A 17680-nucleotide genomic window follows, 5' to 3' on the forward strand; every position below is an offset into this window, starting at 1 on the left:
TGTGACAGTTCCCTCATATACTGCATGTTTCGATTCATCCTTCAGCCGGTTCATAACAGCGGGTCTAGTGGCTACAGGAGTGTGAACAGCACTGAACATCTACTTGGCATGACCTCATCAAGCGAGAGCCTAAACAACAACAATAAGTTCCATCAAGAGTATGATGATGAAGAAGATGTTGGCAGCAAAGCCCGACCGGTGAGTTTGTCTCCAAGCAAATTCTTATAATAATCATGGTTCCTCCTTCTTGGCCTTTGCTGTCGAACAGGCAGAATCTGAGCAAAAGACAGTCGCCTTGACTAAGCAGTTGATGAATACTGTTGGGCAACCCAAAACACGCTAAGGATTGCTTTCTCCCTTGAATAACATTTAATGACGCATTTTAAGCAGAAATATTCTACAGCATGTAAATGAATGCGTGTGCAGAGCCGTTTTATTTATGGTTTTTTTTTAAGGCATGCAATCGGCTAAGATTTGAAAGGTTAGGAAGGTTAGCTATGTCTCACATTATAATATAACATTGGTACCACCTAGTGGTAATTATAGGTCATATTTTGACTGAGAGGTAAAGCAAACAGACTCTTGAGCCGCAAATCATGATGAAAAAATTGAGTGCTACTAAGTAAAACAAAATGGACTAAGTATGCTTTCCACTCTGGTAGCGGACCTTCCAGGAAATCTGTAAGGGAATCCATCTCCAGAAGCACCAGGAACAGTGCAAGAAAACTAACAGCAGTAAGTCCAGATTTCCTACCCGTTCCATTTTGCGACTAAGAACGATCCTTACCTTGCACTCAACTCTTAACTCGTCTCTTTAGACCAGGCTTCTCAGAAGAGCCCGGCAGTGGTCCGGCCCAAGGACCTTGGCTGGAAGGAGTGCCCCTTGCCGATGGAGGAGAGCAGATGCTCTTCTCATGACGAGATGCCGCTCAACGACCAGATGGGCTACTCCTACCAGCAGATTAGCTGTCTGGATAGCGTTGTCAGGTACTAAAACCAGATTAAAGCTTTTCAAACACATCTGTAAAGTACCGTTTATTCGTTTTCCCCGTATTTTTACTCATCATTTTATTCTGAATTTTCATTGTTATTGATTATTCTTATTAATCACCACAGATACTTGGAGAATTGCAACGTTCCTTTTGCTCTGAAGAGGAAATGCCAATCTTCCTGTAACACCACATCCTCTGAAGAGGACAAACGAAAAGTTGGCACCGTGATGCAGAATTCTCGAGGTGTGTACTGCCTTATTGCCTTCATAAAAGTGATCACCATCTTCTCATTTGAAACTCGTCTTTCGATTTTTAAAAGTCAGCTCTGCAGATCCTTATGTAATGATTTTTTTGCACAAACAATCCACCTTCGGTTTTCAATCTTCTTTCATCATTGAAAAAATTGGGACAGGAAGTAGTTATCTCACTCTTACATTCAATTACTATTACTGCAGTCGTCTGTTTGAAAATACAGTGGCTAACCTCTTAGGCCAAGGAAAAGAAAATTCAATTCCAGGAAAAGATTGGTTTATTCGAGAAGAAATCGTCTGTTCAAGTTAGTTTCTAAACAATTGAGGCGAAAGAAGACAATTTGGGGCCATCCAATTTAGAATGGATGGAGATTTTTGTAATCTTGTTAGTCAATATAATTAAATGGTATAGTGCAGTTATGTCAAACATGGGGCTAGGGGCCAGATTCGGCTGGTTTAATCCGGCTCGTCATAGATATTCCTGAGTATGTCAAAAAAGAAGCGAGTCTTTAGGTTATTTCTATTAAAGGTTTTGATTTTGATTTTTTTAAATACATTCAAACCGAGCGCTCTATCTGGCAGCTAGAGGGCAGTGCTGACCTTGTATAGCGTGGTAAGTTGGTTCAGGTGTGAAGCTGCATTCACTCAACTGTTAGAATAAACATACATTCAGTGTCCAAAATGTCAATTTATCAATATAGGCGGAAATTAAAACGGTTTAAAAAAAAAACAAAGATTAATCGAAAGAATAATAGACGGTTTTATCGATGAATAAAATAAACGTTAGTTGCAGCCCTACCCCATTCTATGACTAAGCTTGAAAAATTGATTGACATATTAACCTTTTGAATTTTGATTTTGTATAACATGTGAAAGCTGTGCCGTCAAACCCCCATTCCTTCCCTTTGACCAGTATTTACTCCTCAGTGGCACAAGATTGGAGATCCGTGCTTAAAAGACAAGTCATTTTTGTTTGTATAGCCCTTAATCACAAAAGGTCTCTAAGGGCTGCACATACCACAGACTAAAAATGGTTTTATCCTTTTTCAGACCCTCCAGAACGTCATTTCCATATGCATCTTTTTCTTTGTTTTCTCTTTGGCAGAACCGGTCTTGTTGAAGAATCATTCCAGTCTTTCTACTTTGGATGACCCAGATAAAAAGTCCAGTGACACAGCCAGAGCGGTAGTGGGCTCTTCATTGCCTTTACCGTTACCTAACAAACCCGAAAGTGTGGTGTCCATCACCAGCCAGTGTAGCTACAGTAGCACCATAGTGCATGTTGGGGACAAGAAACCTCAGCAAGAATCAGGTACAGTGTAGTGAAAAAGGTTGATCTCCAGTCAGTTATCCTCTTTTCATTTACATCTCCTCTGTCGTTGCATCTAAATTGTAATCGTGTAATAAATAGGTTTTTGTTTTCACACATTCTAATCCTAAGTGTGCCATTTTTGTTGTTTTTCGTTAACTTCAGTTGGGTACAGTACGTATTGTGTTGTATCCAATGTGTGCCTTAGGTGACAGGGGCAGTTACTTTAATAATCCACACTCCCACAGTTTATTTGTCTTTCTTTTATGAGGATAATAAGAACATATAATCATTACTTACCCACCTGTGTTGAAGGGTTTTATCGAAGTGACAATGATGTCATTTTGTTTTGCTGTGTTTAAATGGGAAATGCAAGCAGTAGTGGCAGCAGAGATTCATATTCTCATGTATTTTCCACTAAATTGCTCCTTATGGTGTATGGAGGACCAAAAATGCCCTACAAATAGATAACCCCCCAAGAAAGAATGATTCAAGTAAAATAGAATGTAAAATTTCAAAACTGATTCAAAATAAAAATTCAAGAACTAAATGAAAATAACCTAATCCTACATGGTATTTTCATTGTGTTATCAAACCCCACTTTGTTATTTTGTTTTCAAACCTATAGCTGTTATCTGTCAAGAATTTCTTGTTCACCACCATTTAAAGGCAGTTTAGAATCGTAAACCCAAGACACGTTTTGAAATGTATTTATATATTTTTGTATTTATATTATGCCGTTTGCATTTTCATTTATATATATACTCGTATTTCAATTTATTTTCTTATTTGTATTTTGGGTGAAATAGAGATCTGTAAAATTACATTAGTAAGCTCCATTATAAAAGTTCATAAAATGATGAGCATTATCTTTGTTAGGATGATATTTTTCGTACAGAACTGAGGGCTAAGTATTACAAGGAGAAAAAAAAAGGTGATGATCATTTTTCCCAGCACTGTGAATGCATCGGCATTCTATGTTACAGTTTATTGCGCATTTGCCCGTTTAATGATGTGATCAAAACCAATGAGTGAGATCTTAGGAGATTCTTGCACATACTGTCTATTGTGAGAGTTCCTCCAAATCTAATCACAGGTCCAACATGATGCCTTTGTGCTTCCAACAGACTTCATTGTCTGAGTGTTTGCATGTGTCAAAGTTGTGGATATGTTGTGCCCAGTTTTTTCCAGTCTCGTCTGTTTTTTCTGTGCCCAAAAACTTGGATACATTTCAATCTTTTGACTCATGAGAGTTTTTGGTCCTCTGTCATCCATACAGAGATCACAGAGGACGTGTCAGGGGTCGGTGAGGCGGCAGAATGCAGCAACAACCCAGCGCAGGCAGCTCCGTTTTCGGCCATTTCACCTCGGGGCCTTGAAAGAGAGTCGTACAGAAAGCTAGGTTTGACCAAGCAAGTTTTGGCAGCCCACACACAGAAGGAGGAGCAGGCCTTCCTGCTTCGCTTCAAGGAACTTCGCCGTCTCACGGCCCTTAAAGCCGATTGCTCGCAGTATCTGGAGCGCCAGAGAGAAAAGCACACCAACGATGGTAAAAGAATAAATACATGACAAACATCAAATAAATGTGCTGATGTATGAGCATTTATAACAGAAGATCCAGTGTGACTATCGCTTGTTTTGAGTTGTTTTGGGTCAGCAATTTGTTCCGACAGTTACATTAAATAACTTTTAATATCCAAGTCACTTGGATACTTGATGAAAGAGATGTGATCGTCATCATGTTTCAAATTTATTTTGGGCTTGCATATTTTCCGTTCGGGTAAGCTGGATATATATCACCATCACCATAGGCGACGTTCCAGGATCATTTATTAAACACAGGTTTCATTATTTTAGAATGCCAGTCTCTAAAAATGACCTTGTAATTCATTTTTGCCTTTTTTAATCTTATTTTTCTCTTTTACGTTTTTATTATGTGTTTATCCTGGAATGCCATGTCTAATATCGTTGGACAATGTTTACAACATTGTTGTCAATGACAACAAAGACAATGTTTATTCTAATAACAACCTCAGCAGTTGATCACAGATAAGGGGAAACGCTTACATTTGGCCTCATCAATTTCTTTACCCACCTAACTTACCGTAAAAGGTTATCCTTTCATCTGGCATCACGATCGCAGTCTGTGGCTCCGTTCAGTCCAAGGTTGTAACTCTTAAAATGATATGTGGGCCTTTGCTTACTGCGCTCCTATTAACCTTGACTTTTAGTCCCATTTTCCCAATGTTTTCACTAATCACTGTTTGACTGGGTGCTGCTTTTCTTTTCACAGTCATGCCAGATAGCCAGCCTGGAAAACAAAGCAGTCGCAAAACCAAGCCCAACGCGACAAGGCGCGGACTACGCAACAGGAAGACAAAATCCAAGCGAGTTCGGCAGACCGAGTCCTCGGACAGCACCGCTTCTTATACGAGAAGCCAGCATCTGCATGATCCCCCCCTAAACCAAGGCCTTAACCCCTTGTCCTGGTCCGTTTCCGACATCTCGCAGCCCATGCTCCCCGTGGCATACCCAGGCTACCCCATTCCAGTTTTTCTCCGAGACGCCTCTGAAGTACCCAGTCAGAATGCTCCTATGCAAGGTTTCGGTGAGAACCAAGGAGCTCCCACTTGCCTGCCTGGCGTCCCTCATTCACCCTACATAGCACAGATGCCGGCCCCCATCATGGCTCTTGTGGTGCCTAACTATATTTACCCATCGTTTGCTCCCGGGCCTCCACAACCAGCATACGCTCCAATGACTGAAACTTTCCCCATCCATGCCCAAGCTTATGCCCAGCCCACTTTACAAGGTCAAGCAACTATTATGACTCCAAGCCTGTTTAACCACCAGAGTCCCTTCGCCCCTCAAGTTGGCTATGTGACGCCGTCGTTCTATATTCCTTCGACAACTTCGGAAACTCCTAAGGCACCGGCCGAGGGCCAGTCTCGTGCCTCCACGCCCCAGTCCGCTTCGCCACCGCTTTTCCAGTCCCGCTGCAGTTCACCTCTTAACCTCCTGGAGTTGGAGCTCTCTGGGGACCGGCAAGATGGCACAGTGTTGCCTCCCGGAGGCCAAGGGACCAACACTGCTGAAAGGGAGAAAGGGACGGTCGCCGGACAAGCCAACGAATTGACTCCGGTAAGCAAGAAAACAACAGAACATTTTCCTCCTATGAATCTCCCAATGCAGTTTCTGAACCCCTCAAAGGCTAAAATATGTGCAATATTAAAAACATAGAAAAAAGTTGCTTTAAACCCATAAAAACACACTTTTTATATCTAATGTAACCTTATTTAATATACCAGTGTTCCAAAAAATAATTTATTGTCCCATTGGTAGAACATTTCACTCTTCTTTGGCCTTTGCATTTTACACTATTTTTACTATTTACCATTATTTAAACATATTTGATATTTAAAATAAGACAAAGAAGCGATAATTTTGCTCATTTTAGGTATTTTTCTTATGAAACAAGAAAGACCAGTTAAAATACAGTAAATACTGAGAAAAAGATTCTGCTTGAAATGAGTAAAATTTTTCCTAATGTGCTTTATGTATTATTTTTTTGTAGTGGGTGTAAAAAAACTGCTTTTTGAAACCAAAGGCTTATTTGGTCGCAGGCTTTCCCCGAGAGGACTGGGTTAGCCTGTCGGCCGCTGCTCTCGGGGTGCCCCACTCGCAACACAATTATTTATTGGGTGGCGAATGTGGTGCGCTAGTGTGAATAGGGATGGCCTTTGCCTAACTGGAGGACAAAAGCCAGTTTAAGTGAGTCCTTGGGGAAATTGTGGTAAATCTATGACTTTTCAGCCAAAACGCTTCTCACATTAAGTCACCATTGATCCGTTCTCTGACATAGTAAGTGGTACCATTTGTGTGTGTGTGTGTGTGTGTGTGTGTGTGTGTGTACGCGCGTGTACACGTAAATTTACAATTGTGTATGTATGTGTGTGTGTATATGTGTACTGCCGTACCATGTCAAAATTGGATATCACCCAATAGATTGATATATATACTGAATTGTCTTTTATTGGAGAGATGCGCACACAAGGTGTTTGAGCAGAATTAAATGGCAGCACTCATAAGCTAAAGTACAATTTAACACTATAAAGACCAAAACTACAGAAAACCTCAAACACCCACGATAAAGTGGAGAGCACTATGGCCAACATCATCTATATGCACCATTATTGGGCATGATGATACTGCGCAAAACTCATCACCCCTGAGTGAAATGAATTACAAGTGGGTGCCTCCAGAAATTGAGTCTGTCCTATGCCATTTGCAAAAAAAGCCAAATTTGGTCCCTAGGTCCATATGGGTGTTAACACGTGATGTATTATGCCTTACACCCTTTAGCCATCTCTCAATCATCTTGGTCCACCTGGACTGTTGTATTACGAGGGCACGATCCATGTCTGTGAGCGTTTGTCTTGGGATAAAGGCATATTCTCTTCTAGGATGAGAGCTAGCAGCAGCGAGGTAGGTCAACCAACCGAAAAACTCCCATCCTTGCCTTATTTCACATGTCCACTCAAGATTTATCCCTCTTCAATGTTTGACAAGCAAATTTTTGTCTTTCGAGACAATTTGTCTGAGAAAAACAAACAAATTTGTATTGTGAGGCTGTAGTATTGAAAAGTGGAGGTTCTCACTCTGTGTACGCGTGTCTGTCTGCAGGTGAGCTCTCGCGGTGACAGCAACCACAGTGACAACAACTCGTCGTCCAGCGACATGTTGGACATCATCCTGCAGGAGGACTCGTGTTCCGGCACCGGCTCGGCCACCTCGGGCTCCGTGCACTCTCACTCCAACGGCTGCGGCACGTCGGCCAGTGGTATGTCCAACAGCAGGACCTTCAACAGCGGCGCCTCAGCCAGCGGAATCTCTGGAAGTGCGACAGGTGTGCTAAGCTTTGGGCCCAAATGGTCCCTTTTCAATGAATCAGGAGTTCCGTCTCTCAAGCCACCGGACTGTTGTGTTGGTCTTCAGGTAGCAACAGCAGCAAATATTTCGGAAGCGTAGACTCATCGCAAAAGAGCCAGAATGGGACAAGTCACCCAAGCGGCAGAGATATGGAGCCGAACGAGCGCTTCATCAATTACGTCCTTCGGGACCCTGTCTGGCTCCTCATGGCCAATGCTGACGACAAAGTCATGATGACCTACCAGCTGCCCTCACGGTAGGTGACCAGGAGTGAATAGAAAGCAAATAGAACAATTTGGTCATAGATGCCATTGTGACATCCAGTGGACATATTTGGAACTGCAGTTCAATGTTTGACATGAGGTCAATTTTTTGTTGTGTTGCTTCTATAGTTGTCTTGTGGGTCAAATTAGAGTTGTACACCTCTTAAAACTTTGCGAAGGGTTGTTACTCCATTGTGAGTGTGCTGTACTGGAGTAAAAAGGAAATTGAGGGGAAGGTGCATTAATGGGATTGAGCTTTCATCTCTTGAAACCCAGACCTTAAGGGACATTGTGAATATTTAGCGCCTCTTAGTGATGAAACAACCCTCTATTTGTTAAAAACAAAAGTCACGGTTCAAGGATCACCTAAGCGCCTGTTCCTCAGGGATTCACTGAGGATGCAACTTTGGACAGCTTTCTCCACGTATTTTTAGGTTGTCGCAAAATTGGCACTTGTCCATTCCAGCACAGTTGTTTTTCAGACTTCCTCCTGCCCACATGTACTTACGCACCAGGGAATTTCATTGGCCAGTCCTGATGATGTTGTTTTACACAACTGCAGTTTTCATCTGCGCACAGTTGACAAAAGGTCTTCGGGGTGTCCAATTTGCCCTTCAATGGTGTTTAGAACTGTTTGTTTTTTCGTCACGTGGACTATGTAGCTGATGCTTAGAAGATTCCAGTCACTTTGCATCTCCATGGCCTGGATTTGGCTTTTCAGCTGTGCTGTGAGAGTCCATATCCCGCAAGCGTAGAGAAAGGTGGAAGTAACCAGCACTTGCATGGGTCTAATCTTTGATTTCACTGCTACTTTATGTTCTTGTCCCTCCAGATTGGTTTAAGTCTGGAAGGGCCACTGTCCTTTGATTTTTAAAAATAAGCAAAAATAAAAGCTATCATAAAAACGTGCATCTATTTTTTATTCTTGCTGGCGGTGAAATATGTATTTCACATAACATGGGCCTCACTTGCAGGACGCTGACATAATTGTCAGCCATCTTGCTGCTACAGGTAGCCAAAAACCTTGTGAACAGCTGAGCAAAAAAGAGCAAAAATTGTGTGGTTTGGTCACTCTGAATCTCTATAGTTTGTTTTCTTTCTTGTGCTTTTTAGCACTCCTTTTCAGTTGCACTTGACAATAGTTACATCTAGTGGTCAAATAATACGCACTGTCCCTTTAACTTGAAATCTTAACTTAATTTAGGAATTTTAACCATGGCCTAAAACTTGAAATCACAATAAGAAAGCAATACTCTACTCTATTTTTACCTCTATGCATAACAAGCATCAATTTAGCAGAGAAATACGGGATAATATAAATCTGTCATTCCGTTTCTGTGTGCATTTCCGAACTAAAACCCGTTTTATCATGATGTTCTGCTGTCCTCTAGCGTTGCTTAAATCACACTGCAAAGAGTCTCCTGAATTTGAGTTTAAATGACTTTTCTCTGCGGTTGACGGCGATGTCGTTTGTGTTTTGTATGTAGTGACGTCCAAGAGCTTCTCAAGGAAGACCGCGAGAAGCTGAGGTTGATGCAGAACAGCCAGCCCACTTTTACTGAGGAACAGAAGAAGGAGCTAGTGCAAGTTCATCCTTGGATCGAGAAGGGTGGGCTGCCCAAAGTCCTAGATGTCAAGGTGCTGACCATTTGATCAACTTTCTCACCAGGGTGCACTTAGACACTTGCTGTATTGGTTTCAACTTGAAGTTGATTTAATTTTGTGGAAAGTGATGATAACCTCTAACAAAATGGGTACAATGCAAAATACATTTATTTGTTTAACATACCGTGGATTCCAAAGAATAAAAATAAAAGTACACTCTCTAAACCCAATTAGGGGCAGTGCTTGGTCAGTAGTGACATAAATAAACCTTTGTCTCTTTTTAGGGACAGACAAATAATGAATTAAAATCAATTCACCATTTTTCTATCCTTGTAAACCAAAAACTGGCTTATTAGCAGCAGAGGAACAGTAGTTAAAATAAATATGTGCATTCTGTGAAATAAGTTAATTCATTAGTCCACTGCAAAGTATTTTGTATTATATTTAGTATTTTCTCGTTTGTTTTTGTCACAAAATTAACAAATCACCTGACAAGAAAAAGGGATGACATATTGAGCCCAAAGGCGTCCCTAAAATAAGTTTGGACGCTTCTTCTATCAGCCATTACATCATTAAGACTGTCATTTGAAATGATCACAATGTTTGTATCACAATATATAGTTGACCGTTTCTGAATTTGTGTTATTTCCATACTTTTTCTTAAAACAATGCAATGTGTAAAACCTGAGATAAATAGGAGCAATTGTAAGAAACATCTGTGAGATTTGTTCTCCAAAATGTCTGCAACAAAAGTACTTAACGAATCTCAACAGTTTCACATCACTTCAGACTGTATGCATTTAATTTCAAAGACATTTGGCAGGCGCAGTCTTGCATAGCGCTCAAGCTCTCTTTAAATTTAGCAAATATACGCGTATACAATGTACAATGCGTGTCATCCAAACCGGATTGGCTTTTAAGTAACTCGAATCCTTCTGAGGCGAGTCGGCTTTCATTTCGTTCAACTGTCCGACTGTTCTCTTTAAATGTTCGTGCGTCACATAGTTACTGCCACGGCACGCTAGGTCTGCTTTGTAAACTTAACAAGTAGTCTAGCCGTACCCAGACTGATATTAAAATGCTCCCCAAATTAGAAGTTTTGGGATGTTTTAATGCGGATGTTACCATTTCTGTATGTTTATGTGACAGGTCATTTGCGCATGAGCGACTCCCACTAGAGATTATATTCATGTAAAGATGCCTCACTCTGAATACGTGTCTGGTGACAACAGTTGATTATGGAATTCATTGTCGACTATTTCTATTATGTAAATTTGTCGAAGACTTCGACTCTTTTCTCCAGGCTCAATGAGAAACTGTTGTGGGTTGTATGTCAGTCTGCCTGTCAGTGTTGTTGACCCAACTTCTTGTCGTCGTCAAGGTTTGCTCTTGCTGCGACGGCGCCAAACACAGCTACAACACTGACAATGACTTGCTGGACGAGGAGCTAGTGGAGCAGGACCACGTGGCGGAGGTTAGCTCTCAGAAGACCCCGAGAGAGGATCCCTCAAGTGCGGTGGAAAACGTTGCTGGCTCGTACACTTAAAGAAGTAGTCGACCCTGAACCTGCACTTACACGCAAAAAGCTCAATATTTTTGAATGTGACTGACCAAATTTTGGGTGGGATTGATTTTTGTGAGGGGAGGTTTTCATTCCAAATATGATAAGCGTCTGCTTTTCTCTGTTTAGACTTTGAATGAGTTTCCACAATTCTCTATAAATTGTGTGTGTGTTTGGGGGGGGGGGGGGGGGGCGTGATCGCTTTCCTTTACAGTTGCAGGTCAAATTGAACGTCTCTTATCAGTCATACGTTTCTGGTTTCCTTTTTGTGGTTTTGCACCGAAAAATAATTACTGTATTTTCTGCATTGCCAAAAATTTGCCTTTTGTGATATTTGTTTCCATATACATGGCGCACAGCACTATAAAAATACAGCAAGGGCTAGGGTTGCACTAAAGATAATCAAGTACCATATTTGTGTTGCAATGGGAGTCAAACCCTGTGTTCTGCCAAAACGCCCTACCCTCTCCAGACATCCTATCTTAGGCTGATCTTACAGCAACTAAGACGTAATTTGAAGCAGTGAAAGAGTCAAATAAGACAAGAAAAAACTAAAATCGTAAGCACTCTTTCAAATGCACACGTATTAGAAAGGACAAAAGCACATTTGCACATTTCTCGGAAAATCATTATTAGCATTGTGGGCATTCGTGGGCATTGGTAGGACCTTTCAGTGGGTAGGAAGGACATTCAGAACACCAGATTGTGCTGGAAGAGCGCCGGTACTATCCAAAAGACTACTAGTGATACAGACGACCTATGAAAAGGCATTAGGTTTTATCGCATCATCACTCTGTTTTTTTTTTCCACGTTGTCAGACATTAAAACCGTCCGTGGTATAGAAAATGTTGAGTACCACTGAAATACAGTATTGTATCGCCAACTCGCATAGTCTTTACAAAGTGCACAAGATTGGGTTGAATGAAGAAAAAGGTATTGTGGGATGTAATGCGGTTGTCCTGAAAGAAAGAAATGAATTCATGGGTGCCTCCTCCTCCCTCCCACTGGTACTGTGTTCCTAGAACAGATCTGGGCAAGCTAGGGCCTGTGGGCCACATGCGGCCTCTCAGGCTTTTTCATCCGTCAAAGGAAAATGTTAAAAATCAATGATAATATATAAAAAATGTGCTGTTTTGGGGCCACTCTTGTCTTTAGTGTCCCCAATATTGAAAAAGTTGGCTATATTTTTCTTTACCCGCTATTTTATTATGCATTTATTTTATTTATCAAGATATATATAATATTAAATGGAAAAAAAACTTCTGAACATGCTGTATATCATTTTGAGTTTGTCACTACATATTTGTAAAATTGGTGCTATCAAAAGGGGCATCATTTATTATTTTCCTTTCATTAAAAATATTTAAAAACTACTTTTATGAAATGGTTTGGTTACAGACAAAAAAGGAAATACAACATGCCTGCACGTTTGTTTATTCATAGATGCATATCGTTGCTGCTACTAAAAGGCTTGGCTCCATTTTTTTGTTTTTGCCTGAATAGAATGTGTCAAAAAATAGAAAAAATAAGTGTACAAAAGTAGAGATAGCTCTTTTTTAAATGGCAGTGATGTTAAGAGAAAAATTGGTTTAGGCCTACATTATATTTTTCTCACATTATTGATGAAATCTTGGCTCAGGAGGTAGAGCGCTCGTCTTGGGATCAAGAGGTCGCAGGTTCGATATGTCGAAGTTCCTTGGGCAAGACACTGAATCCCTAATGCCCCCAATAATTGCATGGCTGACTCCGTGTGTGTGTGTGTGTGTGTGTGTGTGTGTGTGTGTGTGTGTGTGTGTGTGTGTGTGTGTGTGTGTGTGTGTGTGTGTGTGTGTGTGTGTGTGTGTGTGTGTGTGTGTGTGTGTGTGTGTGTGTGTGTGTGTGTGTGTAGCACATTGTAAAGTGCTATGGGAGGTCTTCATTTACTTGAAAAGCGCTATATAAATGCAGACCATTTATTGATAGATCCAAAACCGTGATCTGTCCTTTTTATCCTCCTGGCCAATATGGCTTGTCACTCAAAAGGTTTGCCCACTTCTGTCCTAGAATATGAACTAATTGGCAAAGTCAACTTTTTTTTTTTCAGTCATCTTGGGGCAGCCATGTTTCAGGGAGGGTGATGTCATCGTTTTTTAGGCCTAAGGTGCTGACCAATCACAGCTCTGCTTCAGAAAGCATGTGATTGGTGGTTATTGTCATTTTCAAATGACACACAGAAAGTTTCACAATATTTGAGGTGGATAAAACTGAAATGATGTCGTCTTCTGACTTATTCTACAGACAAAATATGAATTAATGTTTAGACTCGTCCGTTTCAACATGTCATTGCTAGGAATTCAGATCAGCTTGACTTCACCTTTAAGAAAGGCATTTTACCCCAGAAGTGACATTTTTCATGGTTCAATTTGACCTGCGAACACACCAGGAGGCATAAAGGGATGAATGATGAATAGAGATTCTTGTTGTTGTTTTTCTTCCTCGCCTTATTTAAAAACGAAAAGAAATGCAGCTTTTCATTTCTGCTTTTGTCAAGCACTGAAAAAGAAAAAGCAAAAGGGAGAAACACAAAGTTTAAAAAACAAAAAAAAAAACACGTGCAGCTGAAAGTGGTTACACGCTTGCCAAAAAAGACAAGTTTAGCTGCAAAATAATTGTCCTGTTTAATTTCCAAGGTCAGGTTGACTGGTTATTTTTATGCCGGCCCCGTTTTTGATCTGATCCTTTTTTGTTTGTTTTCTGATCCGGATGATGTTTTGTGGGTTGGTTTTTTTTTTTGGGGGGGGGGATGTTTGTTGCCAGAAATCCAAATTTCGTGATCTGCTGTTACTACCCAATTGCTGGCTGGCTGTGAAGATAAAAATAAAGCCATCAGCATGCACATGTGCACTTTTTTTTCGGGCGAGAAAATCCGAGGACATGTTATAGTGTGCCCTATCTCTTCTTTTCTAGTTTTGCACTCTGATTGTAAATAATGTGAAATAAAGTGTACTGATTACTGTTATCATCTTTGAGTAGTGTTTTTATTTTAAAATACATGGTGTTCCATAAGTCTTGGGCACATTTTGACATTGAATATCTGGGAAATGATTAAGAATATAAAAACACATTTGGTATATTCAGAATGCTTTTTATCTCATTTTTTTACATGAAATGTTCAAAGATGTTCAATGTGAAAACCATCGCTCACATGACATACAAAAAGCCAATAGTCACATTTTTGCCGAACGCACCCCAGTATCGCGTTGTCAATGTTTGAAATAGATTCTTTTATTTGTGCCTTCAGCTCAAATAACGGCACATAGACCGATCCTTTCATAAATCCACACAAAAATAAATCACATAGTCTAAATTCTGGGTGGCTAGGAGAACAGATCATAATCATTCTGCCTGGACCGTCCAATCCATCTGCCTGGAAGTGTTGTGTTCAGAAACTGCTCCATCCTGTTGGAAAATGAAGTCACCAGACTCCTTCTCACATAATTTATCCATTAACCAATTTTCCAGCATGTAGAGGTACATCTCACCATTGATGGGTGCTCTTTTAAAGAAGAATGGTCCTTAGACACTCTTCTCCTACATAGCACAAAACACGGTCAACTTTGGAGAGTCGCTGATGCTCAACAAGTTCATCTGGGTTCTCAGTAACCCATCTGTGAGTGTTATGCTTGTTGTATTGATTTGGAAAGTAATATTATTGCTAAAAACAATCCAGCACTTATATATGTCATTTTCAACTTTCTCTTCTATTGACATGTACAGGACACAACGAGCTAGTTTATCAGTGTCCTTTAATTGTTGGACTAACTGTAGCTTGTAAGGCGTCATGTGCAGTGGTCTTCTTCAAGGGACAGTGTGTAATAATTAGAGCCTCCTAGTGGTATTAAAAAAAACTTATTCAGTAAAAAAACATTTATTTGAATACTATCATGCCAATGTTTATGTTTATAAAAATCAGTGGTTGAAAAATGTATATGTTTAGTAACACAGTGGAATCCCTACCTAGAAGTCTCTGCCATGTTTGTCTGACATCTTGCTGCTACACTGCTCTTGGCACTGGGTTTTGTTTCCTACTGGCTCTCAAAGAGGGCTCAGCTGGAAAGCAGTTCGAACTTGTTCTACTACATCGTCTGAAGTAGAGGCGTGTCCTGTTCTCAAGGCGGGCGTAAGCACCTATCCATAATGAATTTACCATGCCGTTTCACTATGGACTTCCTCTCTTTCTTGATCCTGTTCACATTTTCCGTGAAATGCACAATGAACAGCAGTCCATGATTCAATTTTTGCAAATTCAAGCACAAAAATGCCTTTTCAGGTTGAGTCAATGCCATGAATGTGTCTAAAAAATACAAAAATAAATAGCCCTCCCAAAAAACTTAATGTAATTAACTTTAAAATGCCACAACTTTTCTCTAACTACCATTTATATTTGAGGAGATTTGGGGGCTCTAAACGTACCCGAGAATTTTTGAACACCATGTATGTTTGTGTGTATGTATGTTTTATCTATATTATCTTCTACTTTCTTTCACTTCCTTGTTTGTCCCCGGCGCCAATAATGGCCATCAGGGTAATTTCTATTTAGGTTTAAACCTCATAAAATGTTGGCGTCATTATGATTCTGTTGTGGCACCTTCTTAGGTGACCTTTTACGGTTATTGCAGCGGAGATGAGACGAGGCGTTTCCTCCACTTTGAAGCCAATGAAGATAGCCTCCCCCCCTCACCCAACAAGGGGATCTTGATTTTGGTTCCCCTCATAAACCGCTGTGAAATGTCCTCTTAGTGATGAGCTGTTTGTATTAGTTAAAATTTGACAAAGGCTCTTGGCTCACCCATTAGTTCAAGAGGAGTGCACGGTGTTGTGAAGTCTTGATTATATGTTGAGCGAGATAAAAATCTGTATTTGAATAATGTGCAATATCGGTTTTCTTAATTCAAACAAAAAGAAGGTAAAATGCCTACTCCATTTCCACTTTTTGTCTCGAAGTTGAAATTTTAAGCAGCAGAAGGATAAAACAAGTGGCCAAATTTCCTTATTTATTCAAACATAGATATTTAGGGAACAATTTGTGGTTCAATGAAAGAATTTCTCCAGAACAGATCTCTGAGGAAAGGTCTCCAGCATGGTGCCCATGGGCACCAGGTTGCACCCTAAGGACAGCCAAAGTTCCGGCAGACCTGTTCTGTGTTTTTTTCAGTAAAATATTTTTTAGTGGTTGACTGATTATTCAACACTGCTTCCAAAAACTACCCAGGTAATAACTTAGTAACAGCATTGTAATACAGGGTCCGTACAGTTGCCATGCTTCACAACGAGTCTACTTAAAAATAACGCCGATGCTGCACTCTCGTGTCTAATCTTTCCCATTGCATTTTTTTCCTTGTGATTAACGGCAGCTGGCATCAGTTTGTACGGCATTATCCTGAGGGTCGCGCCCTAGAAGACAGTTGCATGCAACACCAACGGTAAATGGGCTACATGGTGCGACTGAAAATGTAAGCTATATTTTAACGTCATTTCTTTTCCCAACACTTATATACGGGGGGGGGGTTCTCAAAAATGTCAACACATACTGTTGAGATCCACAAAAATATTTGCAATTTACTCAAGATCTAAAAATCATGTCTCTTGATAAATGCAGAAGTAAAATTAAAAGTCTTATATGTAAATCACAAATATATTTGTGGATCTGCTAAATACACAATTTACACCGAATTTCTTCTTTTAATGGTACCGGATAAATTGAAATATTGGCTTTGAAAGTCCTTAAAAAGTGCTTGAATTTGGCCATAAAAAGGTGTATGAACCCTGGTAATAATATGATAAGTTGTTAGTTTAGAAATGCTTATCAAACTGGGTGCTCTTTGCGCTAATTAGTAACAAAAAGTAGTTCTCGGGTTGAAAAAGGTTGGAAACCCCTGCTATAGAAGCTGACCTACTTGATGCAAATTTCCCAAGAGTCAGATTGATATGCATACTCTGATCAAAGCAAGCGGGCCCCTCCTCATCTTCGCACTTTCAGATAAGGTGCGAATGTCGGGCAGCTTCCCTCCTATAAACTTGGGGGGGGGCTTTGCAGACTTGGTGTGTCTGCAAATGCAGCCAAGGTCATTTTCAGGCTTTCAGAGTTTTACAGGCTCGGGGAAAACCTAGCATACATTTTTTCAATTCAAATTTAAATGACTACAGAAGAAACATGTCTGAGGGGAAAATCAATCATATGATTTTTAATATATCACAAGAAATACTCTGCCCTTTGTGCCAATTTTCAATACTATTTTCTATAGTGTTAATTTTTAAAACTGTATTTTAAACTTGTTCTTTAGTAAAACCAGGGTTAGGACGGTTTGCCGAAGTGCCTGTCATGGCAGATAATTCTATTAATTTTGGGTGTTTTTTTTTACCAAGACAAAAAAACAAGTAAACAGATTTTTTTTCTTCTTTGACCTATCAGTCTGTTACGCTCATTTTGAAAGATGTTTTTAGAATTTTGCCAGAAAAAAAGTTTGAATTTTATCGTTTATTTCCAGTATTCATTTTTAGAACTTTTCTGTTGTTGTATTGTAATTGTACAACCACATTTTAAAACTGTTCTTCTTTCGAAAGAAATTCAGATGCGCAAAATTATCTACCAAAGTGGCATCTTATTTGTTATCTTCTGGCGACGTAATGAAGATTATTATTATTTGAAAACAATTTATGAAAACCCCTTGGTATATTCTCGTTTTTAATATTCACACATTTTAATGAAAAGGGTACCAACAAAATGTGCA

At 40.0% G+C, this 17680-nt stretch overlaps 1 protein-coding gene across 2 annotated transcripts in view; it reads left to right on the forward strand.

The window, feature by feature from the left end:
• The window catches only part of per2 (period circadian clock 2), a 34986-nt gene extending 21078 nt beyond the window's left edge, over window positions 1-13908 (forward strand). The window contains exons 13-24 of one of the 2 annotated variants that reach the window (XM_088337052.1): window positions 46-198; window positions 663-735; window positions 819-987; window positions 1117-1235; window positions 2349-2555; window positions 3832-4101; window positions 4846-5693; window positions 6915-7037; window positions 7236-7458; window positions 7548-7737; window positions 9232-9382; window positions 10731-13908. In XM_088337052.1, coding sequence (XP_088193178.1) covers window positions 46-198; window positions 663-735; window positions 819-987; window positions 1117-1235; window positions 2349-2555; window positions 3832-4101; window positions 4846-5693; window positions 6915-7037; window positions 7236-7458; window positions 7548-7737; window positions 9232-9382; window positions 10731-10895 — 2691 coding nt within the window. In that variant the 3' untranslated portion in view covers window positions 10896-13908. The remainder of the gene's footprint in view (window positions 1-45; window positions 199-662; window positions 736-818; window positions 988-1116; window positions 1236-2348; window positions 2556-3831; window positions 4102-4845; window positions 5694-6914; window positions 7038-7235; window positions 7459-7547; window positions 7738-9231; window positions 9383-10730) is intronic. The other variant, XM_088337053.1, reaches the window with a different exon arrangement.
• The last annotated feature ends 3772 nt before the right edge of the window (window positions 13909-17680 follow it).

This window comes from Urocampus carinirostris, chromosome 1 (assembly GCF_059441175.1).
Source record: "Urocampus carinirostris isolate Australia breed hairy pipefish chromosome 1, RoL_Ucar_1.0, whole genome shotgun sequence".
Classification (NCBI taxonomy): domain Eukaryota; kingdom Metazoa; phylum Chordata; class Actinopteri; order Syngnathiformes; family Syngnathidae; genus Urocampus; species Urocampus carinirostris.